Raw genomic sequence first — 27144 nt, forward strand, 5'->3', positions numbered from 1 at the left:
GCTGGGTTTGGAAATCGAGGGTTTGCTAGGCAGGGTTTGCTGAAAAGAAGAGCCCTCCTGTAGCAATTTTAAGACTGAGCTTTGTGGTTTGACTGCAGCCTGGATTCTCGGTTCTCGAGTTACAGGGAGGAGATGAGCAAACGCCTTTGGGTTCCCTGGTGCAGCATTTTCTACCGGTGTGTCCCGGCAGGCACCCTGTTAAAACATGCAATACCTGACTCTTTAGTCAGGGGCACTGACCTTTTCCCTTGGATTATCACATGAAAGAATGATAATACCCAACACAATAACAGCTGTCCTGTATGAATGAATCAACGGTACCTATTTTTTGTCAGATTGGCAAAAAAGACAATATATATAAATTTAATATATTTTTATTGATTTCAGAGAGGAAGGGAGAGGGAAAGAAATAGAAACATTATTGATGAGCGAGAATTATTGATTGGCTGCCTCCTGCACGCCCCCTACTGGGGATGGAGCCTGCAACTCGGGCATGTGCCCTGACTGGGAATTGACCATGACCTCCTGGTTCATAGGTCAACACTCAACCACTGAGCCACGCCAGCCGGGCAGATAACATATTTTTTTGGTGCGCCGCAAATGTTAGTAATTAATTTATGTGTGCCACGAGATGAAAAAGGTTGAAAATCCCTGCCCTGGGGAAGGGTCTTTCACCAGGTGTCAGCTGTGCTCATACCCCTCAGCTCAGGGTGCACCCTTTTTCCAAGGTGCACCTGACTGCCTGGTATTGCAGGGGCAGGGCCTGTCATGGCATGCCCCGAGAGAGCAGTGCCAGGGAGCCCTGCCAGGGCCCTTCCCTCTACCCACTGCCATGGGAGACTGTGCCAACACTACACAATCAGGAGTCAGCCGCACCCAGGGGCCCCTGCCATCCAAGCACGAGCCCTGGTGCCAAGGAAGGGTGGCACAGCCTGTGCAGTGCTGGATGTGGTTAAGGGGGTGGGGGTGGCAGTCAAAGCTGGGAGAGGTTATGGCTGAAGGCTGCTGCCCGAGCCCAGTGTGCCCCTGCTTCCGTTCGCACACCTCCTGTGGCAGGGCTCCCCCGCGCCCCCAAAGCCACCTGCACCTCGGTCCTAGAGGCTGCGTTCCCGTTAAGGTGCTCCTGGTTGGTTGCTTCCTCCCAGCACATGTCACTATTGGCCCTACCAGAGTCCCAGGCGACTCTCAACGGAAACTCATTCCTTTCAACACTTTCCTCCCCCTTTCTTCTCCCCCCCCCCCCGGCCCTCCTCCCTCCTTTCCTGTCTTCTCCAGTTCAGAGCAACTCATCTCCGTAGTCAGTTTATTCAAATGTGTGATGAGTCCCTGTGTCTGTCAGTCTTGTTCTGGGCACTGGGGATTTGTAAATGAAAACAGCCTGGCCCTAGCTGGTTTGGCTCCGTGGATACAGCGTTAGCCTGCGGACTGAAGAGTCCCAGGTTCAATTCCAGTCAAGGGCACATGCAGGGTTGTGGGCTCGATTCCCAGTGGGGGGTGTGCAGGAGGCAGCTGATCAATGATTCAGTCTCATCACTGATGTTTCCATCTCTCTCTCTCTCCCCCCCCTCCTTCCTCTCTAAAATCAATAAAAATATAAATTTTTAAAAAAGAAAGAAAGCAGCCTCAGAGATTTCCAGGTGCCAGTGGAGAGCACAGAGGGTAACAGCTGCAGCACCTGCCCCGAGGGTGCCCTGGGACCGCAGGGGGAAAGCCACTTGTGTATATGCCCAAGTATTAGGCCATCCCAATAAAGGTTAAAGGCCATCCCTTACATATCAGACATATATGATGAGTCGGGACTTGGTGGGGAATACCGAGGGCTTCCTGGAGGTGGAGGCTTTGAGCTGATCTTAAAGAAGGAGAACCTTCTGGGCTGGCTCAGGCACTTCTGGCAGAAGACACCAGACAAACTGAGCTGAAGGTGGGGGGGAGGGGCGGTCTCTCCCGGATACCCCCCTTCATTCACACAGCTCCAGGCCAGCCGTTCCCCTTACCAGCTGGGGAGTCTGGGGCACCCCTTTTCCTCTCTGTGAGCCTCATTGCCTCTCTGGGAAGTGGGGGTAATGGCATTTCATAAGGTCTTCAGGGCTACAAGGGCACGGGAAGTGAGCCAAGGGGGAGGGGGACTGGTTTGGAATGGGGTCGCCTGTGTTCCCATCTGCAAAATGGAGCCCGGCGAGGGCAGGAGCCAGCAGGCCGCCCTCCTCCCCACCCAGGGTGGTGTGGGCTCCTGCAGACAGGAGAGGTGCCCACAAAATACCTGCGGGGTGAATGAATGAAGGAGGACGTGTTACTCCCTCTGCCGGACTGCTCCCTAGCTCTTCCCATGCCCATTCCTTATTGCCCATCAGATGGAGCTGTCATGCCCCCAGGTTCTCCCCGAGTCCCCCAAAGTCACCCCATCACTCTTGTGTGTTTTTTTGTTTTTCTTTCTGGCTACGATCATTACATTGTGACCTTAATTGCTTGTTATTTCTGTCTTCACCACTAAGCATGCTTTGTTTCGATCTGTAGTGACCAGTACAGAGCCTGGAACATAAGATGTGCTCAATAATTGTTTTTTTATTGATTTCAGAGAGGAAGGAGAGAGAGATAGATAGAAACATCAATGATGAGAGAGAATCATTGATCGGCTGCCTCCTGCATGCCCCCTACTGGAGATTGAGCTCACAACCCAGGCATGTGCCCTTGACCAGAATCAAACCTGGGACCCTTCAGTCTGCAGGACAAAGCTCTATCCACTGAGCCACACCGGCCAGGGCTCGATAAATATTGTAATGAGAGCCGGGCAGGTGTGGCTCAGTGGTTGAGCATCCACCTATGAACCAGGAGGTCATGTTGCGGGCTCGATCCATGGTGTGCAGGAGGCAGCCTATCAATGATTCTCTCTCATCATTGATGTGTCCATCTCTCTCCTTCTCCCTTCCTCTCTGAAATCCATAAAAGTATAGTTTTAAAGAATATTTTAATGAGTGAGTGGAGTCATGAATGTGGGGTCCCTCCTCCCAACCTTTGGACTCTGCCGAAGCTCCTTCTAATTGTAGGGACGTGATCCCACTGCCCAGTCACCGGCTGGGCTGTCCTGCCCCAGCCCGTTCGGACATTGCCCGCCATGACCCTCTGCCTGGGTGCGTCCTGTCCCCGCCCCGAGCCCCGCGTCTGTCCTCCTTGGGGGCTAAGGCTTGGGCCCCTGTGGCCGGCGCCTGAAAGGGGGTCTGGCACACAGAAGGGCCTCTCAAAACACTGGACTAGATGAGTGAAAGGTCAGCACCCAGGGGGCACCCAGCTGCCCGGCGCGTCTTCCCGCCCCGGGCGCGCGGGAACGGCGAGGGCGGGAGTCGCGGCGGTTCGGCTCCCGCCACCCGGTGCAAACTTTCAAAAGATGCGGCGCCGCGGCCCCTCCCTCCCTGCGCGGTTGGAGGCGGCAGGAGGCGAGGGCGGAGCCGGCGGGTCCGGGCCGGTGGCTCCGCCTTCTCCTCCCGCCGCCGCCGCCTCCCTCCCGGCGGTCGCCCCAGCTGCCGCCGGCAGGCTCGCCCGTGCAGCCGCGATGCCCCGCGGCCCGACCTCGGCCCGGGTCCCCGGCCCACCGCGCAATTAGCGTTCGTGCGCCCCGAGCGCGCCGCTGCCAGCGCCGCGCCCCGAAGCCGCGATGGGCAACACGGTGCACAGGACCCTGCCAGGTACGCCGGGAGCCCTGCCCGGGAGGCGGGCGCTGGGGTGCTTCTCTCCCCGGGGGACCTGCCGGGTGACTTCCGGAGAGCCACCCCCGCCTTGGAATCCTCGGCGTCCAGCGGGTTGGAGTCTCTAGTGCTCTCTGGACCCCATATCCGCGTGCGCCTGGAGGGTGGCTTTGCGCTCCGGGAGGGCGGGTACCGCGTCCTGGTTACCTTGGGGACCCCCATCCTTGTTCTCCCGGCTTTGGCCAGATGAGCGAAGGGGCCGCTGGGGCGATGCTGTGCGCCCCCTCGCCTTTGTTCCAGCCTGGGGGCGCTGATGAGGGAGCTTGGGGCGCCCTGGGGGAGGGGGTGGGGACTGGAGCCGGGCTCCCCAGGGCTTCCGACGGCCAGAACCAACCGCTGTGTGGAGACTGCAGCTACTGAGAGTGGGGGGTGCTCTCAGGGGTACCCTAGCTTACAGCTGCCCAGCGCCCCCGCGGCACAAGCTGCCTCGGTTTGGCCGGGTTCCCACGCGCACCCCCGGCTGCGCCCCCCTCTGGTGTCCGTTCAACTAGGGACTCGAGCCCCTCGGAGTCGCCGCTGCAGAGCGCATTCCCCTGTAGTTAAAACCAGCACAGAACCGCGGGGGGCGGAGTAAGGGGATTCAGAGGGTGCGAGTGGGGGCGGTGGAGGTCTCACTGCAAGAGACCGGTAACCGTGGAACAGATCAGCGCGCGCGGAGGCTGTGCCCGGCACTTTGCATGCCCCGCCACTTTGCATGTGCTCGCCTTTGCAAAGAGGGTATGCAAAGAAGCTTCACTGGAAGGGTGTGTGTTTCAGTTTCACAAGTGAAGACATTGAGGCTGAGAGGAGGGGAAATGACTCGCCCAAGGTCACACCACTGGCAGGGGGAGAGTCTGGGTGGGGACCCCAGTCTGTCCGCCAGCCCCTCTCCTATCCCCCATGTCTTTAGAATGAGTCTTTATTTTGGTTGAAGGCTGGGCATTTGTAGCATCCTTTATGCAGAAGGTGAGAGGTGTGTGTGTGTGTTTTGAAAGTACAAAAGCGCGCGCGCGCACACACACACACACACACACACAGTACAAAAGCACAGCTCAGTGGGGAAGCCGGTCAGCTGTAGTTAACTGTGGTGTGAGGTCTCAGGAGGAGAGGGACCATAGCCCATCTCTGCCCTAACACTCCCAGGAAGCCCCCCCTTCTAGGTGTTACCAACAATCGCTGTTTCTTCCCCTGGAGGGGATGGAGGGGACGGCAATGGATGGAGCTGAGCCGGGGATTCCCAAGGCCCGCTGATGGAGGAGGAGCCAACTCCTCCTTTTCTAGCCTTTGGGCCGCTTTAGGGCCACTTCACTCAAACCTCCAAACCCTCAGAGAGCCCAGGTCACCAGTGCGTTAGTGGCAGATTGGGGACTTGAACCCAGGTCCGCTTACTGACAGGGCTGGTGCCCCGTGGGGGAGAATCCACCGCCCAATCAGGAGGTGTCCGGGGGTGTCGGCAAATACGGCAGCATCTCCCAGCCGGGAAGACACGGCGTGGAGGCACGGGCCCCTTTTAAGGATTTCTCAATTAAGACATGTTCAGGCTGTTCTGGTGAAAAGCCATTCTGCCGCCTGTGGGTCAGGTTTGGGTGGCGAAGGCGCAGAGCTGCGAGGTGAGCTGAACATAGCGGGAGGTTCCTGTGGTCGCCGGCCACGCTGGGCTGGGAGCCGGGGGTTAGGCGGCTCGCCCGCTGCAGGAGCTAAGTGTGGACAATGCAGAGTGTCCCCTGGGGCGGAAGCTGGCACTGAGTTTGAGAAAGGGGACAGAACTGGAATTCCTGGGCCACCACGAGGTCGCCTGCGGTTAGTTTCTCACATACACTGCGCCGTCTCAGTCTGCGGTGCTCCCCACACCTGGACTATCCTTTCTCGCCTCGTCCAACTTTCAAAATCCAGCTTAGCCCTGGCCGGTTTGTCTCAGTGGATAGAGCATTGGCCTGCAGACTGAAGGGTCCCGGGTTCGATTCCGGTCAAGGGCACGTGCCCAGGTTGTGGGCTCAGTCCCCGTGGAGGGCATGCAAGAGGCAGCCGATCAATGATTCTCTCTCATCATTGATATTTCTCTCTCTCTCTTCCTCTCTGAAATCAATAAAAAATTTTAAAAAATTTAAAAATCCAGCTTAGTTTCCACCTCCTCCAGGGAGCCTTTCCTGACCACCCCACCCGATCCCACCCTTCGATCTGCTACCGGATCTCTTCTTAGGGCTCTGCTGGTACATCTGACCACGTCGCGTGGTGGTCACCCATGTCCATGACTCGCCTTGGGGTGTGTGAGGACAGAGACCAGGTCTGGATCATCTGGTATCTCTGGTTGCCCGGCTCAGAACCTGGTGCCTGGCAGGGGCTCAGAAGCCGGCAGGGGAGCTGCGTCGCCTGCCTCTGAGGCTGAAGGAACACTTGGCTCAGTCCTGCCCTGTAGAAATCCTCGTTTCATTCTCAGGAAAAGGACATGCGTGGGGTGTCTTCCACGGGTCTTGAAATAGAGAGCTGGCATTTGCCGAGCACCTGGATTCTGTGCCAGGCTTCCTGCATATGTGGCTTCATTTATATGCCAGGCACGCGTCTCCTGAAGGCTCCTGCACTTGCTGAACCCTCTGCCTGGAACCTTCTCCCCCCAGGCCCCCCATGGTACCCCCACCCCCACCCCGCCGCTTGCTTACTTCTGGTCTCTGCTCCACTCCCCTCTCCCTCCACCCTGCTTCGCATTTCTCCTTAACCTGGGTCACACGTGCCGGCTGTGTGTGTAGTCAGCTGTCTATTGTCTGAGGAGGGAGGGTTTTGTCTATTTTTTCACTGCTCTGTGGTCAGCACCTGGGCCAGAGGCTAGTATACAGTGGATGCCCAGCAAACATTTGTTGAGTGAACGAATGCATTTAATTTGTGCGACCGCCCTGCAAGGTAGGGGTTATCATCTCCACCTTATAGGGAAGGGAGCCACAGCTCACGCGGCTCCTCCAGCTGACAGACGAGGACTGAAATCCAGGTTTATTTAGCTTCAAAGTCCTGCATTCTTCCTCCCACATGTGGTCCCTCCCCACCCATGGCTCAGATAACACTTATGGGCACCCACATCCCCCCGGCATGCCGTTGTGTACAATAAGGAAGCGAAACCCCGAAGGAAGGAATGTGCTTTATGATCGATTGTGGGGCCGTCCCTCGGCAGAAGTGGGCCGGGCTCCGCGTGGGAACGCGCATTTGCTAAACTCCTGCTGTGGGCACCACCCATTCCTTTCTGGTTGCAACCCTGCAAGGTAAGGGGCCTGGCTCCATTTTACAGATGAGGAGACTGAGGCACAGAGAGGTTAAGGCACTTGCCCCAACTCGCACGGTTAGGCCGTGGCAAAGCTGAGCTTAGAAGACCCAGGCCTGTCTTAGTGCTAATACCACGTGGGCCTTTTCCCCGGACTCCATCAGCCTTCCTCTGGATTTTGTAAGGGGGAAAGCGTAAACACGTGGGGCCCGGGGGGGGGGGGGGCAGGATTCCCGGGGGGAGGAGAGGGGAGGGTTGAGGAGGAGGAGCTCTTCCCTGTCTTCTTACATTTCGCCCCTCCCTCAGCGCGCCTCTGGGGTCCCCGCGGCTCTGTCTGGAGAAGAGGCTGAACTTAAACTGTCCGTGGGGTTGGTTAATCATTTAGTCTGTCCATGCGTGAGCAAGTCAACCCCCCTTTTAGCACTAGTTCCATCGCCGGCATCCTGGGGCTTCGGAGGGAGACGGGTGTTGGCCTGGTTTGTGCCAAGCTCTGGCTGCCTGTTTTAAATCCTCCGAACCCTTTTGAGGGGCCGTATCTGTCCCCATTTTACAGGGAGGCAAGTGGAGGCTCGGAGAGGTGTTGGACAAAGGCACCTGCTCTGGGGCCAGGGGGAGCCAGTCTTCCTCATCTAGCGGGGCCGTCTGCGAATGCCGGCCAGAGCGGGAAGCCCCCCCTCGGATGCCATTTCTTGCCCGCAGAGCTGCTGGAAAAGGAGAGCGTGGGTGCTGGGCCCTCGGGGGTCCGGTCTGCTCCCTGGCAGTGGGCGATGATGCTCTGAGGGCCTGGCAGCCACTCCTTTCCCTGGATCTGGACTCTCTCAGCCCTGGGAAAGACAGAGGCCTTGGTCACTCCCTTTACAGCCATCACGACGGCTGTATGGATGGCCCAACGGTGCCGCTCTCCGCTCTCCGCACCTCTCTTCCGCCGACACCCAGTCCCGCGTGGTTAGGCCAGGCCGGCCTGCCTCCTCCCGCCCGCCTGCCTCCTCCCACCCGGTGGAGCAAGAGGCCTGAGCTGAGCCTCTGAAACCCACAGGCTGTGGACAGGTTGCCGGGGGCTGAAGGGGCAAGGCCCCTTGGTGACGGCCCATGAGGATGCTGGGGCTGGGGCGGGGCTGGGGGGTGGCGTGGGCTGGCCCAGCAGTGCAAGTGAGGAAGGGGCAGTGGTTCTGTCCGGCGGGTAGGACAAGTGGAGAAGGTGCCCGGGGAGACGCTGGAACCTGGAGGAACTGGGCCCGTCCTCCGTGTCTACCCTCTTCCTGCTCCCACCTCTGCTCCCTTCACTCTCTCCTCTGGGGCTGTGAGAGTCGGGGAAGGCTGCCTGGAGGAGGTGACATCTGAAGGAAAGTTCTAGATGTCTGCCTCCACCCTCAAGCGTCGTCTCCTTCGGTCTGCCTTTAGGTCTTCCTGTGGCTCTGACGCCCTGAGGTCATCCTGATTTCCACCTGTGCCGCGTGCTCAGACTGGGGTGACCCTGTGTGTCCTGTGTGCACCTTCATTCATTTCCCTGACACCTATGGGGCACCTGTCATGTGCCGGGCACTGGAGGTTCAGTGGTGAATGGGATAGTCAGCCACTGGCGGCGCTCATGGGGCTGGCCGCTGGCGGAAGAGGAATAGAATGTTCTAGTAGAACGGGACAGCTTTGATTAGGTTACCAGAGGGCACAGGGCACGGGCGCCTAAACGAGGGAGGGGTCCGTGGCCACTGCCCCAAACAAGGCCTGGCCACCAGACCAAGTGCGCGGTCTACTGTGGGTCCTGCGCAACCAGCTTTAAAAAAATCTGTAATGATGTAGCATAGAATGAAGGTAAAATATTGAGTGCATTTATGCAGTCAGAGTACTTTTGCTTCGTAAACGTTGTTTCAGGTGTGCGTGTACACACGTGTGTGTATGTGTGCGTGTGTCACGGTGTGAAATGCATTTCTCTCCACGGTTCGCAGTGACTGAGGGTCACGATAAGCCCACTCACTGGCCAACAGCAGCCGGACGTCTGGTGTCCTGGTCTGGAACATGGATCAGGCGGCCTGGGTTCCAATCTCGGCGCAGCCGTCTCTCAGTGGAGGGACTTTGGCCAAGGTACTTCCCTCCCTGCCTCGGTCTCCTCGCTGTGAAACGGGGAGGATGGGGGCTCCCGCGTGGGCGGGGGTGAGAGTGAACAGGAACGGAGCAGGCGGTCTGGAGCACATGCCCAGGGCGCTTGCCGTCCCCATGGGAAGGAGGGGCCTCGGGCCTGCCCTGGGTGCCTGGCGGGGATGTCGGAATAGAACCCTCATTTCCTGCCTTGAAAGCCCAGGTGACCATGAACCCCAAACCAAGGGCCGGCCCGGGGGCATCCCTTTCACGTGTGCTGACGGCAGTCCCCGTGGGTTGTTGAGCTCTTTCCAGGACACCTGACCTCTGATGAGGAGAACCTTCTTGGCAGGTCACATTTTCCAGTTTTTATTCGTCCACCAGCCTTCCAGGCTGGGCTCTGTGCTGGGCCTGGGTCACAGCCTGGGTTTGGGGACTCGAGGTCCAGTGGAGAGAACTCAACGACAGGCGGTTACAGCAGTAGCTGGGAGCGGGGGAGCCTAGGGGGGTGAGAGCTTAGAGAATGCAGGGAGGCTTCCTGGAGGAGGTGCTGCCAGCTGAGCCCAGAAAGCAGAGGAGCTAGCCAAGAGGAGGAACCAAGGAGGGCTGTGCGAGGCAGAGGGGCTGGACGTGCAAAGGCCTGAGGGGAGGGAGAGCAGGCCGTATGTGGGGAGCTGTGGCATTCTGGGGGTCCCAGTGCAAGTGGGGGTAGCATGTGGCGTCGGAGGCCAGGCCAGCGCAGTCGGGAGGCGTAGGTTTCCGGCTGCCTCACTCCCTGGCTGGGGGATGAGCCGTGTTCGCCAGCAGGGACGGAGCGTTCGCGTGGGGCGGCTACAAGGACCGCTCAGGACAGGCTGTAATCTACCCCACGGACGGGAGTCCTCTCCGCCCTCTCTGGGACCAAAGGCTCTCTGTACTTGGCGGTGCTGTACGCTGGCTGGAGATAGAAGCCCGAAGCCAGGCGTGTGCTGGCGTTTAAAGCAGAGGGAGGGGGCAGGCCTGGCTGCTCACCTGGGCCGGGGGCAGAGCGGTCAGGGCTTCAGCCTGCTTGCCCCACGCCAGACCTTGACCTGCTTCGCCCCACAGGGCCAGCCCTCCACAAGGAGTCTCCCATTTCACAGATGAGGAAGCTGAGCCCACGGGGGCGAGATCTGCCTGGGGTCAGGCGGCCAGGAGGGGGCAGAGCCGAATCTGCCCGCAGGCCTGCCCGGCTCCAAAGCCCCTTCCCCTCCGTCGCCAGGGGCACTGCCCGTCGCCCTCCCCCCGAGCCCTGCGCCCCTCCAGTGCTCCCCACAGGCCCTCATCTTGTCCGTCCTGGGAAGGTGGATGCCATCTGTCCACAGCGGCCAGGATGAAGCTGCCCCCGGGGAAGGGGTCTGTCCCCTCAGGCCTCACCCTTAATCTGCAGCCCAGAAGGGAGCGTGGCCTCCGGGAAGCCTGCCCTGGAGGAGGGGCGAACCCCTTCTTCCTGCCCAACTGGGGCTCAGGCTTCTGAGGTGTCTGCCGGTAGAAACTGACCTGCGGCCAGCCACCCACACTCGCCCCTGCCAGGTGTCCCAGTGCGCCCTGCCACCCAGAGCTCCAGGCAGCTCCCCCCAATCAGTGAGCAAGGCGCCGGCCGGGGAGACCCGCTGTCGTCCTGCACTCAGGCTGTCCTGCAGGTGAGGTGTGTGCTGTCCCCATCAGTAGAGTTGGTAGGAGTTCCCCGCACGGGTCCGGTCTTGGCCCTGCCCCTTCACCAGCCAGATAAGCAGCGTGACCCCTCGAAGCTTCATCCCCTTTTCTGCAGAAAGGGGCGGAGATGTTACCTCCCAGGCATGCACGGCGTCCCACAGATAGGACATGCCCACACCGGCCGCCGTTAGGACTGGGTTCCCTGGGCCAAGGAGCCCCTGCTCCTCCGAGCCCTGCGCGCCCCAGGGAGACACACACAGAAGAACAGTAACAACCGCCAAGTTGTATCGCGCAGCCAGTCTGTGCCAGACCCTGTTCCAAGCAGGTGCCTGCACGTAACCCCCAGGACAAGCCCTGAGAGACGGCTCCTGTGGTTAGACCCGTGCCGTGGTTGAGAGAGCAGAGAGAGAGGCACAGAGAGGGACAGTAACTTCCCAGGGGCACACAGCTCAGGGAGTCAGGCTAGAAGGAGGGGGTGCTGGTGTGGGATGGAAAACTGCCAGGTTGGGGTGGGGGCTCGAGCTGGAAGCCCCCACGGTATTGGCAGGAATCTGTACGCATTCAGACATCCTGGCAGGCTTGCTCACCTCCTTTTTCACTTGTTTGTCTCACACCCTGCCTCTCGGCATGGCAGAGGGGCAGTGGCTTGTGGTTCCCGGTGGCCATGGCACCCCGAAGGGAGCAACGGATCCCCAGCAGCATGGCCTGGGGACTGCAGCCTGAGAGCTGCCCGCAGACCCGTGAGGCCAAGCAGACAGGAGGGGGACCGAACGCAGAGGTGACCAGCGTGTGGGCCTCACATGGAGGCACATTTCAGCTTCGTCAAAGGAAGAAGTTTCTCCTGTGGAAGCCGCCTGGGCGTGAAGAAGGAGGGGGGTGGGGGAGGAGGTGCCCTTTGCTGAGTGGCATTGGTGTTTAGCTGGGGCTCGACATGGACACTGCAGTGGCACCTGGAGCACCGGATGGGTCTGGGATGGTTGTCCGTTGAGGCGCCTTTGACCCTGAGGTCTGAGGGGGAGTGCTGTCCAGTGCTCACCCGCTGAACGCCTGCAGCGCCCCTCACGAGCTCTCACCTCTGTAATCCTCCCGCCAGCTCTGCATGTTGGGAGATTTTAGCCCCGTTTTATAGATCAAGAAACGGAGGCACAGAAAGACGAAGTCACGTGCCCTGCCCAGGTCTGTTCCCTCCCCGCAACCTCCCATCCTCAGCGTTTTTGCAGACTCGGCGACGGGTATTTCTGAGTGGGGTCTGGGACAGCCGTCCTTGGACGTCAGTCCCGGCTCACCCTCACGCCTTCTCTCTTCATCCTTATAACCAGACTCGGGCAGCTCAGCCTCACCTCTGGGCGACCGGGGAAAGTTCTGTAATGAGTAAGCCATTTGGGGGGAATGGTGGGGTGGGGGAGTCTGGCACGCAGAACTGGCAGAGTGCCCATCGCTATTAACAAGTGTGTTTTGTTTACATCCTCAACATTACACATTGTTTACAACATAATTATACCCCTCAGGCACATGTCTTCTTTCCTTTTCGCCCAGGGATGATGGATTTACGAGATGGGTGGGCACACTCATACCCTGTGTCTCCATCGCCTGGTCGACGGGGTAACTTTCCACTAACCAGAGGAGAGCCTCCGTGCCCTCGAGGTCCGGGAGAGTCAAGGGCAGGAGGTGGGACAGTGGCATTTCCCTGCCTCTGGAGGTGGCGCAGTCCTTCGTCCCTGCACGCAGGTCACCAGGACCAGGGAGCGCTCGGAATCGCCGCGCCCCACCTCCCATTTGGTGGCTGGGGGCTGTGTTCAGGGTCACACGGTTACAGATGTGCAGGGTCACACGCCAAGAGACGTGGTTAGGAAAAGAACACTTCAAATCTCAGGTCTATATGGAAGCTGTGTGACCCTGGGTACGTCACTCCCCCTCTCTGAGCCTCCATCTCCTCGTCTGTAGGATGGGCATAACGACAGCCCCTCCCTCACGGGGCTGTGGTGAGGAATCAATGGGAGACTCTGTGAGAAGTCTGAGCCCAACACAGTCCGGAAGTGGCCACCAAAGGCAAGACAGCTGTGCTCCTGAAAGGGATGAGGGGAGGGGACCGGTCAGACCGAACTTCTTGCTGTGTCTGTGGCACCTCTCCAGGCCCTGCGATAGATGACTGAAGTGCCCCCTGCTTGCCTAGGGAAGCAGTTCTGCGTTCCGGCACACCTCGGTTCCTTGCGCTCTGCTTTACCGCGGTGATCTGGACCTGACCCCGCAGGAGGCCCCAGGGGTGTCTGTGATGGTCAGCAGCTCACCTGGGCATTGGATTCAGATCTGAGCTGAATCCTGACCCAGCTGTTGACCTGCACCGTGATCTTGGACCAGACTCTCCCCGTCTGGGCTTAATGTCCTCATCTGTGCAATGGGTCCGTAGGCCACAGAGAAATGCCAGGGAGCCACTCCTCTCAGATCATCAGAGCCTAGGATATGTGGATGGAGGTTCCTATCAGGGCTCAGAGTTTGCATTTCCAGCACACATCCTTGACTTCCTAGGGAAGGGGCCGAAGCCCGCGCAGACTTCCTGCACGCCTCCTCGGTCCACACCCTCATGCTCCCAGGAGCCCTGAGGCATCTGGAGGAAGGCCAGCGTGGAGCAGGAGGGGCGAGAAAAGCGAAAGCGGGGTCTTCCAAGAAGGGAGCGGGTGGAAGAGGCACCCATCAGCGTCACTTCTCGTTGGACCTCAGGGCCAAACGTGGCAGGGAAGGAGCGGACATTAGTTGAGGCCTGACTGTGTGCCAGGCCCTGGGCGCTCAGTCTTCCCTGCGGGGATGACTTCTACACTTTGCCCAAAGCATCTGTAGACCCTTCTTCCTAGCCCTGGAGCCAGGCTGGGTTCCAATACCAACTCCACCTCTTCTTGGCTGTGTGACCTTGGGCAGCTCTCCCAACCTCTCTGAGCCTCCCTTCCTCACCAGCAGTGGGTCTTCAGGAGGGTCCAGGAGGTGGATGGAGGGCTGGCTTCAGTCTCCACATTGCCCCCTGGGACCATGCCCCACCCCGATTCAGGCGCTGGGGCTCCAGTCCCCGGCCCCTCCTAATCAGTCTCCGCTTCCCTTTTTAGATGCCTTGCTTATTGTTCCTACCAAGTTCCACCAACCAAGGCCTTTGAACAGCTCAAAACAAGCTGATTGATGATCCCCACCCCGCCCCTGCCCCTCCCTGAGGCCAAGCCAGGGCCCGGCTCACCCCCTTGGCCAGCAGGTGGCTGAGACTACTTGTACAGAGTCTTGCTTTTTTCTTTGCGGGTCAGGGGGTGAGGGAGGGACCTTGGGGGGCAGGGAGGCATGAAAAAGGAAGGATGCAGCCTTCGGGATCCGACAGAACCAGAGGGACACAGGCCCTGGCTCCGCAGGCTGGGCGGCCTCTGGCAGGACATCCGCCTCTCGGGGCTCCTCGTCTGGAAGCCCCCCGGCAGGAGTGGCGACAGGGAGTGGGCTGCGCGGCGAGCACCTGGCACACACTGGCAGTGCCACAGAGGCGGGCTCCCGCCCCTCGGGGCCAGCAAACCGCCCAGCGGTGGGGCCTGGGAACACTTCCTGGGCTCCCGGGGTGAGGGCAGGGGGGTCCAGGGAGCTGTCTCTGGGCCAGCTGCTTCTGGCCCTGGCAGCAGGGGCCGTGGCTCTGTTGTTCCAGAATCGGGACAGGGCCTGCAGGTGCTCCCCGGGGGCGAGGTTAGTGAGCAGCCAGGCTTCTGGGCACTACCCAGGTGGGGGCGGGGGGAGTGGCTCCCCTCAAGGCAAAGAGAAGGAGAAAGCTGGCAGACTCCTGGGGCAGCTGCCCGGCTGCCTGGAGGAGAAGCGGGTGCTGAGGGGCAGGGCGGGGCCGGCCGTTAAGCCTGGAGTGCATTCCTCCCACTGTGCTGGGCCGTTTTGATAGGGGAGAAGGAAGAACAGTTTCTGTGGGAAGATGCGGGGCTTCATCTCATTCTTCAGACAGGTGGGTTCTCGAGGCTTCCTCTCCTGCTCCAAACACGTCCGTGGCCCTGAGAGCCTTCTTGAGGACCCTCACCTCTGCTGCATTGCCTCTAAGATCTTTTGTGATGCAACCCCTGACTCCCTGTCCACTCTCCCCTTTCCCTTCTGCCCTGAGAAGTCTGAGCCCAACACAATGCCCTCAGCTAGTCCTCGCCTCCAGGCCTTTGTCTGGGCTGTTCCCTCTGCCCGGAACACGCCTCCCCATCTTTTATCGTCGTCCCAGCCACTCCTTCCGTCTGCAGAGCAGCTTCTCTGAGAAGTGTCCCCTGGGCCCCGGCCTTCGTGCTGACCACCCCGTGCGGCCTGTGTCCGCACTGTCCCCCTGCTGTGGGGACGGGACTGTGTGTGGCTCGGCGGGACCTGTGCCTGCAGCTCGCATAGGCCCCAGCCCGGAGTGGATACCCCGTAAATGTCAGCTGAAGGAGGAAGTGATGTACTCGAGCAAGAATGAGGGCATGTTCCCAGCCCCCTCCCCCTGCATCCCTGGTGGCCCTCCCCTCCCCCAACCCTGGGAGCTGGCGCCTCTGAGGTCGGAGTTTCCTGGGCCGGGTTATCAGGAGGGGCCCAGCAGGGGGTCCGACGGGCTTGGGAATCCCGGTGCCACTGAGCACTCTTTGAGGGGGTGTGGGGTGACCTCACACCCTGGGAACTCGCGCATCCAGCCCACTTGAGCAGAGAGGCCGCCGGCCCGGCCTGGCAGGGGCTGGCTTCTCCCAGCAGGCAGCGTGGCGCGACCTCTGGCCTCCCGCCCGGCCGCCCTGCAGCTGCCGACAGGAGTGTCACTGGCTGCACCGAGGTGACCGCAGGGAGGGCTTTGTTTGCCGAGGGGAGGGGCGGGGCACGGGGTGGCGGTTTCCAGGGCGGGCTGGCCCCTTTCCACGCGGGGTGCTGGCTGACCAGGCCTCTGGGGCAGAGAACAAAGTCCCATCGAGCTGGCGTCGGTCCCCGGGCGCATGCCGCTGCCCGTTTGGCAGGGTGAGGAGCGCTGGTTACTCCTGTTCCAGCCCCGTTCAAACCCGCCAACGGGGAGCGCGCTCGGGGCCAACGGAGACCCACATCCTTGCCCTGCTTCAGGGGGTGGGGAGCCCTGCCCAGACCCAGCCTTGCCTTTCCTCTCCAATGCACATGCCCTCACACACACACACACACGCACACGCACACGCACGCACCATGTGGCTTCCTGCCGCCCACGCTGTTGGTTTGCATTGGGGACTGGGCACCTGTCGCTTGGATCACAGACTTCTCACGTGAGCTCACAGTCTGAGGCCGAGCGTCAGGCAGGTCCCGGGAGCCCCCTGTCACATGGTGTGCGTGGATTGCGGGTGCGTTTCCGGGAAAGAGGCCCGCACAGCTTTCACGGCCTGTGACGGGGCCCCCCCGGGGCTGCCCGGGAGAAGGGCCGCACCTGCCCCGTGCTGCTGCTCTCACAGCCTCAGGGTCTTCGTCTGGAAAACGAAGCGGGTACCCCCACCCTGAAGGGCTGTCCTGAAGACTGCACCCCACGCACGAGGCCCGCGCCTGGCGTGACGAGGGCTCTGTCCGAGGCTGGGTGCGGGAGGGTGCAGAACAGACTGGGCTCCCGCCGGCGGTTCGCTCCCCCTGCGGAGCGGAATCTGCTGAGAATTTCAGCCGAACGCCATCTGCTCGAATGCCAGCGCTGGAAGCTGTCATCTCGGCGGCCAGAGGAGCAGGAGCTGTGGCTTCCTGCCGGCCACGCTCTGGCGGTCAACGCCATTTCCCGGCTCCTTTTGGAGCACAGGAAGGCCGGGCTGGGCAGGGGCGAGGAGCGGGATCCGTTCAGGAGGGGGCCCAGGGCACATCTGGGACGCTGCTGGGACGGCTTAAAAATAGGCCCGTGTCCTTGGCCATCAAGGGAGAGCAGCCCCAGGGTTTGCAAGGGGCCTTTCCCGGCCAAGGTCACGGGCCCTCGATGGGAGAAACCTTCAGGACGTGTTCCCCAGGCCCACAGTAGGCATCTCTGACCCGGAAGAAACCTTTTCTCTAATACGGTGGTTTAAAAAGGAGACCAAGTGTTTAGTGAACACCTACTATGTGCCACATGCTGACTGTCTGACGAGTGGGCCTCCTTTGTTCTCAGCAATCTTGCAGCGTGCAGATGACGCTTACCAGTCTTCTAGGTCTGGTGGGCGGGACCCAGAGACAGTAAGCATGTCCCTCAAGGTGACACAGCTAAGATATGACAAAACCAGGATTTAAACCGGGTCTGTCTGTCTCCAAGCCTGTGTTCTTTCTAACCGCCTCTCAAGCTGAGACTTAGAAAATAAAAAACATGGCAGAGAGATGAGGTACGGGTCTCACCGAGGGTCAGACCTGATGTTCCCCGGGGCGGGGAGGCAATGGACGTTTAGTGAGCATCTGCCATGTGCCAGGACTCCCGCGGGGCTCTGTGCTCTCACGGGGACGACGAACATGCAGTGTGGGCTAGGCTGTGCGAGTGGGGAGACGGAGGAAATGTTGTCCTTTCCAAACGTTCCATGGTGTGGCTGCAGCGTTGCCTGCAGTAATGCAAAGGCTGGAGTTCGGGTTTTCCGCGGACGTCTCCAAACGCGGGGCCACTTCCCCTGGGCTGAGCTAAAAGCAGAGGTGGGCATACCGTTTGGAGGTCGCTAGTTGTTCTTTTATTTTAAGCATTTTCAATTTGTGTAAAGAACACATCTTCTTAGAAACTTTGTTCCCTCTGTTTTCGTTAACTCACATCAGGGCTCTGGCCTCAGAGAGGGGGGAAATGGTGTTTATCCCTCATTCCCTGGAGGAAGTTGGATCATATCATCAGGATTAAACAAATATGTAAACTTCGCTGGTGACTTGGCTGCAGTTCACCCTAACATATAGTTGGATTTGCAGGAAACTTCGCCTTATGGTAACAAAGCAGTATTTCTCCCGCCCCAGCGTTCATTTCCATCATGAGGCCACTCTGAAGGAACATCTGCTTAGCATTCTCAAGTCCTTTAGTATAGAAACTCTCCGATTAAGAGATAAGGTTGGAAAAGCAACAGTGATGTCAGGGGAGCTCAAAATAATCAAATAAGGGTGGCTTGTGGTCTCTGGGGCTCCGAAGGGCTTTGATCTGTAGTCATAGTTAATGTTTCCTGGAGAGTGTGCCGGCTCCGGGGACCTTGGAGGGAATCCGGCCTGTGGGACGCAGGAGGAGGCTGCAGCCAGGAGCGGGTGGCATGCGTGCGCCGAGACCTTGGGCTGCCTCTCCTGGTGGTATTTCCCCACTCGTTTGGTTTTTGTCTGAATGAACCAGCTCTCCCGCGGGCCCTTGCTTACCCTTGTGGTTCAGAGCTGGCCACAGCCTGGCTCTGGGTCCCGGTCCTCGCTGCCTCGGGGCCCCTCCCTGGCGGGCAGTGCTGGCTGTGCCGTCTGAGCCTCTCGGGCTGGCACTTAGGGCCTTCTTGTCTGGCCCCTGTGTTGTCGATGGCAGCCTCACACCTCGCCCCTCTGAAGCAGGGGCTGCCCAGCCTCAGACAGCCTCTGCCACACACACCGTGGCACTTACTCTCCCTGCCAAGCCTGGCTCCCCCCTCTCTGCCCTAGTGTTCCCTCAGCCTGGAATATTCCCTCTCCTCCCTCAAGACCTGGCTCTGTGGGCATCGCCTCTGTCCCCAGTCCCTGCTTGAGTCTGGGGCCTCTGGGCCCCGTCGTCGCCCAGGCCTAAGGGAGTCTGGAATGTCAGCACCACCGAGTGGGCACCTTATCTGCCGAGGTGACGGCTGTACTTCCAGGGCCTGGCTTGGTGCCTGGCACATACCAGGTGCTCCCTAACGTTTGACAAATGGATGAATGGCTCTGGTTCCTGAAGTTCCTGTTCCTGTGTGGGACCGTGGCTTTATTCCTCGCATTGTGTCTTCTATGGGTCAGCCGGCGGCTTCTGTTTGGAGAGCGTCTTCCCTGGGGCCTTCCCCGTGGGCCTGGGAGGGTCGGCCATGGCGTGCCTGCCTCCTCATCGATTCTCCCTCCTCATTTTCTCCTGCCCTCGCTCCCATGAGCCTCAGTAGTAACTGAACCCCCTGATGTGCCCAGAGCACGGTGAACCCCGTGGCGGGGCGTGGGAGGCGTGGTCCCTGCAGTGGCCTGCCATGCCCTGGGGTGCCATTCTTCTCCCACCACAGACCATCGTGTGCCGGGGAGCGCCTGCAATTACTGAGCACCTGCCAGGAACACGATGGCTGTGAACAAGCAGCACAGACTCATGCAGTCATCGCCCACCTGGCCACCCCCAGGCTGCGGGGCCCCCAGGAACTGCCCCTGGATGGAGGAGGAGAGGTGGGAAGGATGAAGCTTTCACCTCAATCCCAGGCCACCTGGGTTCATGGCCAGCAACCAGATCCTTTAAGAGACACCATCCCAGCCCAGCTGGTGTGGCTCAGTGGTTGAGCATCAATCTATGAGCCAGGAGGTCACAGTTGGATTCTCGGTCAGGGCACATGCCCGGGTTGTGGGCTCCATCCCCAGTGGGGGGCGTGCAGGAGGCAGCCAATCAATGACTCTCTCTCTTATCATTGATGTTTCTCTCTCTCCTTTCCTCTCTGAATCAATAAAAATATTTTTTAAAAAATAAGAGACCATCCTAAGATTCTCCAAGTCCTTTGGGGCAAAGTCCCCTGAGAAACGCACCCTGAAAGGTGTATGTCCTAGAAAACCCACCTGGCTGACAAAGAATGTCTTCCTTCTGTGGAAGGGGAAGGGCAGTCACAGAGCCGCAGCCTCGGTCTCCGTGGAGCCTCAGTCTCAGGATGTTGTTAGTTGCCTGTTAAGCACATACTTTGTGCCGGGCACTCTTCTAGAAACTGCAGCCACGCTCTTTGAGCAGCTGTGCGGGTTAAGTAATGTCCCCATTTCACAGGCGAGGAGACGGGCTAGAGGAGTGACCAGCGCTCCCACCAGGAAGGGCCGGCGCCTGGCTCCACACTGGACCCCATTGCCTTTCATTCTCTTGTCACGGATCCCGGGACCTCAGTCTTTCTGTTGCTGTTTCTGCTTTGCTTTTGAACAAAAATTGCAACCCCCTCCCCACCCCCCCCCCCCCACACACAGACACTTCTCCCCAAGAATCCAAGGCCCCTGTGGCCTTTGGACAGACTGCCGCCCAAGAGTGGGCCTTGGAGGACCTGGAAGGACCTGATGGGGATGGAGAAGTGGGTTGACCCCAGCCTGGCTGCTGGGTGACGAGCTCATTGGTATTGGTCCATCTGGGGGTGAAACGGCTTTGAACAGTGCTTCACCCGCCCCCGCCCCCATACACACACAGTCTCATTTTGCCCATCTGTGAAGTGGGTATAGTGACTTTGCTGTGGGAGTGCTGGGCTGAGTGGGGTGGCTGGAACCTTCTTAAGTTCACCAAGTACTGGTTTAATTAGGACGGAATTTAAGATGGAGGTTTTCATTAGAAGAGGAATCGGGGCCGCGCAGTTGTGAGGGGCCCTAACCTTCCTGCCTGTCTCTTCCCGCAGACTCGAGCCCTCCCGCGCGCCTCCTGGCCACCCGGCCGTGCTGTGGGCCCGGCCCTGAGCGGCGCCAGGTCCTGGGTGAAGCCCCGCGTTTCCACTCGCAGGCCAAGGGCAAGAACGTGCGGCTGGACGGCCACTCGCGCCGGGCCACGCGGCGCAACAGCTTCTGCAACGGGGTCACGTTCACGCAGCGGCCCATCCGGCTGTACGAGCAGGTGCGGCTGCGCCTGGTGGCCGTGCGCCCGGGCTGGAGCGGGGCGCTGCGCTTTGGCTTCACGGTGCACGACCCGTCGCTCATGAGCCCGCAGGACATCCCCAAGTACGCCTGCCCGGACCTGGTCACGCGGCCCGGCTACTGGGCCAAGGCGCTGCCCGAGAACCTGGCGCTGCGCGACACCGTGCTGGCCTACTGGGTGGACCGCCACGGCCGCGTCTTCTACAGCGTCAACGACGGCGAGCCCGTGCTCTTCCACTGCGGCGTGGCCGTGGGCGGCCCGCTCTGGGCGCTCATCGACGTGTACGGCATCACCGACGAGGTCCAGCTCCTCGGTAGGTCCAGGCCGCCGTCCCTGCCGCAGGGCCAGGCAGTGGTCCTCCGGGCGCCTGGTGTGATTTCTTCACACAACGCAGAGGGCTCACTTCGCTAGGCGAGGCATGGTTCTACACCATCGATACATTTTAAATCGTTTTTCATGACAACCCATGATCCCTGTTCTACAGCTGAGAAAACTGAGGCATGGAGGGGTTAAGTGACTTGAATTGCGAAGCCGGGTTGGTCCAGAGTCCATGGCCTGGCCCAGGTTCATTTGCTTACTCCTTCATTCAGTTATTTGCTCCTTCACTCACCGATTCTTTCACCCATTCTGTTGCTCATTCTGTCACTCCTTTGTCCACTTGCTCACTCATTTACTCACGCATTCACACATGTATTCATTCATTTGCTCATTTGTTCATTCACACATCCACTCACTCAGATTATAATCTATGCCCTAATCCTCGAGTGTCTACACTGTCAGGCAGTGAGCCTTCAACCCACTGGTAAGAGGCTGGAGGTCCACTGGGGAGGCAGGCAGGCAGGCGTGGCGCTGGCTCTAACAGGAGCAGCGGCTGATGCTGAAATCCTGGTGGTGAGAACTCATGGGGAGAGTTTGCTGCCCTTATCTTGAGAGACATGCTGAAATTTTTTCAGATGAAATGGCATGTCTAGCATTTGCTTCAACATATGGAGGAGGGAGAGTTGGTGGAGGTGTCAGTGAAACTAGATTGGCCATGAATTGTTGAATCTGGATAATCAGCATTCATTATACTATTTGTAGAGGTTAGTTTTTCAAAAATAGAGTTAAAAAGGGGAAGAAAGAGTTAAAAAAACACACAAAACACCAGGAGGCCAACCAAAACAGGTCTGTGAGCCAGGGTCAGAACTTGGGTTGCCGGTTTGCCAAATCAGCCCTGCATGGAGGGGTAGGATTGCAGAGTAACATATCAGACTCTCACCAGGGGGCTCGGGCAGGCTTTTTGAAAAAGCATGTTCAAGATTATGACTTAATTTTATATTAGGAAAACTGAAGAGGAAGAAAATTTTATTCCATGGCATAAACTATAATTCTACATGGTAATATTTAACAAAATCTTAGCCAGAGCGATCTGGTTTTAAAGTTTGAGAACCACTTTTTTTTTTTTTTTTGCTTTAATTATGGTTAATATTTTTATCACTTAAAAAACCTTCCAAGTATGTTAATGACCTCTTCTTTTAAATTTCTTTGTTATTAAGAGTCAGTCTATGCTAGAGACCTCATTCATTCACTCGTCCAATAAACCACATAATAATGAGGGCTACTTGCTAAGTGCTCTGCTGAGCCCTGGGTGCATGGTGGTGAGCAGACTGGCACAGACCCTGCCCTCCAGGAAGTCACGTTCTAGCTGGGGAGACAGTCAACTATTCATCTACCCAAGTATAAAGACCTGTTACCTGAATGATCAATACCTTTATTTTCCTCTTTTACTTAACTGTAATATGTAGTATCAAAACGTTTTCATATCACTAAAAATTATTCAAAAATAATTTCACGATTGTCTTTAAAAAAAATCCTTAGTTTCTTGTTTTTAGAATGAGTCCATCTCTCTTTTATACACACACACACACACACACACACACATATTATTGATTTCAGAGAGGGAGAGACAGAAACATCAGTGATGAGAATCATTGATGGGACACCTCTTGCATGCCCCCTACTGGGGATCAAGTCCATAACCCCAACACATGCCTTGACCAGGAATTGAACTGTGACCTCCTGGTTCATAGGTCAATACTCAACCCCTGAGCCACAGGGCGGGGCGGGATGAGTCCATCGCTTATTGAAACCTTCTACCTTCAGTGTTTGGTGCCACCCGGCTCTGTGCTCCTGCTGCCCGCTTTCAGCCGGCACGTGCTGAAGAGCCTGGACTCTTGTCCTGCTTTGCCGCTTAGTGACCCTGTGACCTTGGTCATACTCTTGAACCCCTCTGTGCCTCAACTTCCTTTGCTAAATGGCGAGTGATAACAGACCACACCTCACAGGTTGTGTGAGGACTACCTGAGCTAACTCCTGAAAGGAGCTTAAAATAGCACCCGTCACATACTAAGGCCACAAGTAAAGAGCAAAAAGGGGCCCCTCTTTTCCTTGCAGCTCATGTTCTAGTTGGGGAGACAGAAAATAAAGGGTTTTCAAATGCCCTTTAAATCTTCACCAGTAGGAAAACCTCTGAGGGAAGGAAGGGAGAACGAAGGAAAAGAAAGAAGGGGGCGAGAAAAGTGAGGCCGGAGGAAGAGGGGAGGGAAGAACAGGAGGAGGGGTGGAGAATAAAGGGCCAAGGGTGAGGAAAGGGGTGGGGAGAAGGGAGGGGGGGAGTGCAGAGGGAGCAAGGGTCTTATCTGCCCATCCCAGAGGTAAGAAGGTGTCGTTATGCTTAATCCCATTCTGTGCATCCGTGATGATTATTTTTTAAATGTCTTTATTGACTTCGGAGAGGAAGGGGGAGGGAGAGAGAAACGTCCATGATGAGAATCCTTGACCGGCTGCCTCCTGCACGCCCCCTACTGGGGATGGAGCCCGCAACCGTGACCTCCCGGTTCATCGGTCCAAGCTCAACCCCCGAGCCACGCCGGCCGGGCCTTCCGCGATTCCTAAACCAAAAGACAAATGAACCAGAAAGAGAATGGGGTGAGGTGGGAGAGGGTGGGGCCCCGGAGGGGCGGGCAGGGCCGGCGGGAAGGGCGGGACGCGGGGCTCACCCCTCCCTCTGCCCGCAGAGAGCACCTTCGCCGACACGCTGCCGCCCGCGCGGCTCAGCCAGGCCCGCTTCAGCGCCTGCGCGCCGCCCGGCAGCCTGGACGCCGCCAACTTCAACAACAACGAGCTGGAGAACAACCAGGTGGTGGCCAAGCTGGGCCACCTGGGGCTGGGCCGCGCCCCCGGCCCGCCGCACGCCGACGCCCCCGCCATCCCGTGCGGGCCCCGCGACCGCCCGCGGCCCGCGTCCTCGCCGGCGCTGCTCGAGGCCGACCTGCGCTTCCACGCGACGCGCGGGCCCGACGTGAGCCTGTCCGCCGACCGCAAGGTGGCCTGCGCGCCGCGGCCCGACGCCGGCCGCACGCTCGTCTTCTCCGAGCGCCCGCTGCGGCCCGGCGAGAGCCTCTTCGTGGAGGTGGGCCGCCCGGGGCTGCCGGCGCCCGGCGCGCTGGCCTTCGGCATCACCTCGTGCGACCCGGGCGGCCTCCGGCCCGCCGAGCTGCCCGCCGACCCGGACGCGCTGCTCGACCGCAAGGAGTACTGGGTGGTGGCGCGCGCCGGGCCGGTGCCGAGCGGCGGCGACGCGCTCAGCTTCACGCTGCGGCCCGGCGGCGACGTGCACCTGGGCGTCAACGGGCGCCCGCGCGGCCGCCTGCTGTGCGTGGACACCACGCAGGCGCTCTGGACCTTCTTCGTGGTGCGCGGCGGCGCCGCCGGCCAGCTGCGCCTGCTCGGTGAGTCCCCCACTGCGCGTGCGCGGGGCTCCCGGGACCCAGAGGGCGCAGCGCGGGCGGGAGCCGGAGCCGGAGCCGGAGCCCAGCCCGCGGTTCCCAAACTTGAGCGCGCATCGCACCGCACCACCCACCTCCACCTAGAGTTTCCATGCTGGGCCCCGACAGGATGTCTTTCCAACAAGTGCCCCAGGGGTGCCCAGGTTGCAGGTCCCTGGGCCACATTTTGTCTGCACCGACCTAAGTACCCGCGGGGCCAGGGTGTGGCAGGCTTTATGCAGTCCTAGTCAATGATCAGTGCACTCTATTTCCATTGTTATGGTTACGCGATTTATTACTTTTAACATAGTCGATGCTTGGTGAGTGTAGGAGAAACAGTAAGTACAGCTACACTGAAAAGAAGAAGTAAGAACAACACCGTCCACAGAAAATGGAATGCAGGCTTGAACCATCCTATTTGGAGATGATGCTTGCCTTCATTCATGCCCCAGACACGGAGCACCCACCAGCTGGGCCAGGCCCTGGGCTCCAGGATGGGGCAGGGCAGAGAACCCGGCACAGAGGGGGAGTGCAGAGCTGCAGGGTGTGGTGTTGGCGGGGCAGAGGGGGTGGGGGAAGGTTCCCAGAGCGCAGCTCCCTTCTCACGGTTCAGGAAGTAGAGTCCCAGTGTAAACAGAAACGATGACCATGTCCTCTCACCTCACTCACTTCGCTCCTCCTGAGGATGGCGGGAAACCCATTTCACGATCCCACCTACAGAGAAGAAAACTGAAGCGCAGAGAGAGTTCGTGGCTGCCGCAGTCGTATGGCTGCTCAGCCATGAAGAGGTGGGGAAGTCGGAGCCTCCGTTTCCTTCTGTGTAAGGGCAGGGACCCCCGCATCCTGGGGTGTGAGGATGAAATGATGAGAGGTGCATACTTTCAGCAGGTGCTTTTCACTCCCGCGTGCTTAGTTAGTGATCATGACAACAGCGACTGTTGTTTGGTCCGGATGTTGAATGGACGTCAGTAGGACTTCACCCTCTTTCCATCTCAGAGTGCACTTTCTCCGTGTCGGCTCCCTCGGGCGGGGCCTGCAGGGCCAGGCTAACCTGCCAGCGAGCCTTTCTTCCCCGCAGTCTGAGGGAAAGCTCTGGGGAAGGCCTCATTGGCCTTGGCTGGGTTATGTGGCGTCCCCTAAACTGCCATTGAGACCAAGAGGTAGAAGTTCTTCGTGGCCTGGATCGTGTGAAATAAAACCCCAGTTCTGTTTCCCAGAAATAAACGGGAATGATGGCTGGGCAGGCACATCACACGTCCGCCACGCACGCACGGCTCCATCAGAACCCTGTGAGGCAGCTCTTGCTCTCCCATTAGACAGACTGGGAGGCTGAGGTGCAAAGCAGCGGAGAGCCAGGGACAAGCAGAGCAGCGCCCCTCTGATGGAGTCTCTTTGGTCCCAGGCACCCTGCAGTCCAGCCCTGTGATCCCGTCTCCGTCGGGGTCCCTCAGCGGCTCCCAGGACGATAGCGATTCCGATATGGCCTTCAGTGTCAACCAGTCCTCCTCGGCATCCGAGTCATCCCTGGGTAAGGAAATGCAGACCTGGGGTGGGGGGCAGGGGCAGGGCCTGGCCTGGCTCCTTCCCAGGGCTAAGCAGGGTGGTCACCCTACCCACCCCCCACCCCCCCGTATCCTCCTTCCTCAGCTGTGCATTTAGCTGGAGGGAAGAGAAACATCTAGATACGGCACCCCAAAGGGTGATAATGGTGCCTGATGCTTGCGGGTAGGAAGGGCAAAACCCAGACAAAAAGCCGAAGTCTGTGTCTCCCAAAGTTGTTCCCCCATGGGTTCCGCCATAGAAGCTTTGCCTTCTTGGGGTTGCCCCAACGGAACCCACCTGAGAAGCACCTTATTCAGGTCTGGCCTGGTCTTCCTCCCTGCAGTGACAGCCCCCAGCTCCCCGCTGAGCCCCCCGGTGTCCCCCGTGTTTCCCCCACCGGAGCCGGCCGGCAGCAGGAATGGCGAGTGCACGGTGTGCTTCGATGGCGAAGTGGACACGGTCATCTACACGTGTGGACACATGTGCCTGTGCACCAGCTGCGGCCTGCGGCTCAAGAGGCAGGCCCGGGCCTGCTGCCCCATCTGCCGGCGGCCCATCAAGGACGTCATTAAGATCTACAGGCCGTAGCCTGGCCCGCGACGGGCCTTGGCCAGAGCAAGGTCACCTTTCCGAAGCCCCCGGGCCGGGCAACCACCGTGGCCACCGGGGAGGCCAAGGGCAGTGGCCATCTCGTCTGTCACTCTCCGTGGTGGGCGAGGCCCTGGGGGTCTGAGCCCAGGCGAGGGTGGCTTCTGGCTCAAGAGGGCTTTGCCCCCGAAGGCCGTCCCAAAAGCAAGCTCAGGAACTGCCTGGCAGACCGCCCGTCCCTCCGGTGACCTCTCGGCTGGGAAACAGCGTCCTCTGTGCAATGCTTTTGCTGGGGGTGGGTTGAGGTGTGTGCGTGCATGTGTGCGTGCGTGTGGGGGGGGAGGGGTGCGGGGGAGACTGAGCAGGGAGCGGGCATGTGTGAGAGGATGAGAGAGAACGCATAGGTATTTATACAGGGATCTTGGCTCCAGGGGACTAAGGGATGTGCGACCTGGAGCCCAGGCACTTGCAGGACTTAGAAGTGCTCACTTTCTGGGGCTGTGACGGCCGCTGGTTTTGAACGTGTGAAGCCTGCACCTGAACAGACTCCCTCGGATGGTATAGAAAAGGGACGCAGATTTCCTAAGAGCAGGAAAAAATAGCTCGTTGTTTACAGCTCCGAAGCAGCAGGTCCTTGGGGGGTTAGGTGGGCGGAGAACATGAAAGAACAACTTGCTTCTTTGGTTTCTAACTCGGCCCCGGAGAGGCCTTGTGCTGTGCGCCGCAGCCGTTTGAGGGCTCTGGGCAGGCCGCCCCCAGAATCCTTTACACCGCTTC

General features: G+C 59.2%; 1 protein-coding gene across 1 annotated transcript; it reads left to right on the forward strand.

Annotated features, from left to right (window-relative positions):
* Positions 1 to 3649: 3649 nt before the first annotated feature.
* On the forward strand, positions 3650 to 26367 carry NEURL1B (neuralized E3 ubiquitin protein ligase 1B). The gene is made up of 5 exons (XM_054716755.1): positions 3650 to 3680; positions 20199 to 20744; positions 23488 to 24201; positions 25640 to 25765; positions 26123 to 26367. Exons 1-5 carry the CDS (start codon positions 3650 to 3652, stop codon positions 26365 to 26367), a joined length of 1662 nt encoding a protein of 553 aa, XP_054572730.1.
* Positions 26368 to 27144: the final 777 nt, after the last annotated feature.

This window comes from Eptesicus fuscus, chromosome 6, assembly GCF_027574615.1.
Source record: "Eptesicus fuscus isolate TK198812 chromosome 6, DD_ASM_mEF_20220401, whole genome shotgun sequence".
In the NCBI taxonomy this organism is placed as follows: domain Eukaryota; kingdom Metazoa; phylum Chordata; class Mammalia; order Chiroptera; family Vespertilionidae; genus Eptesicus; species Eptesicus fuscus.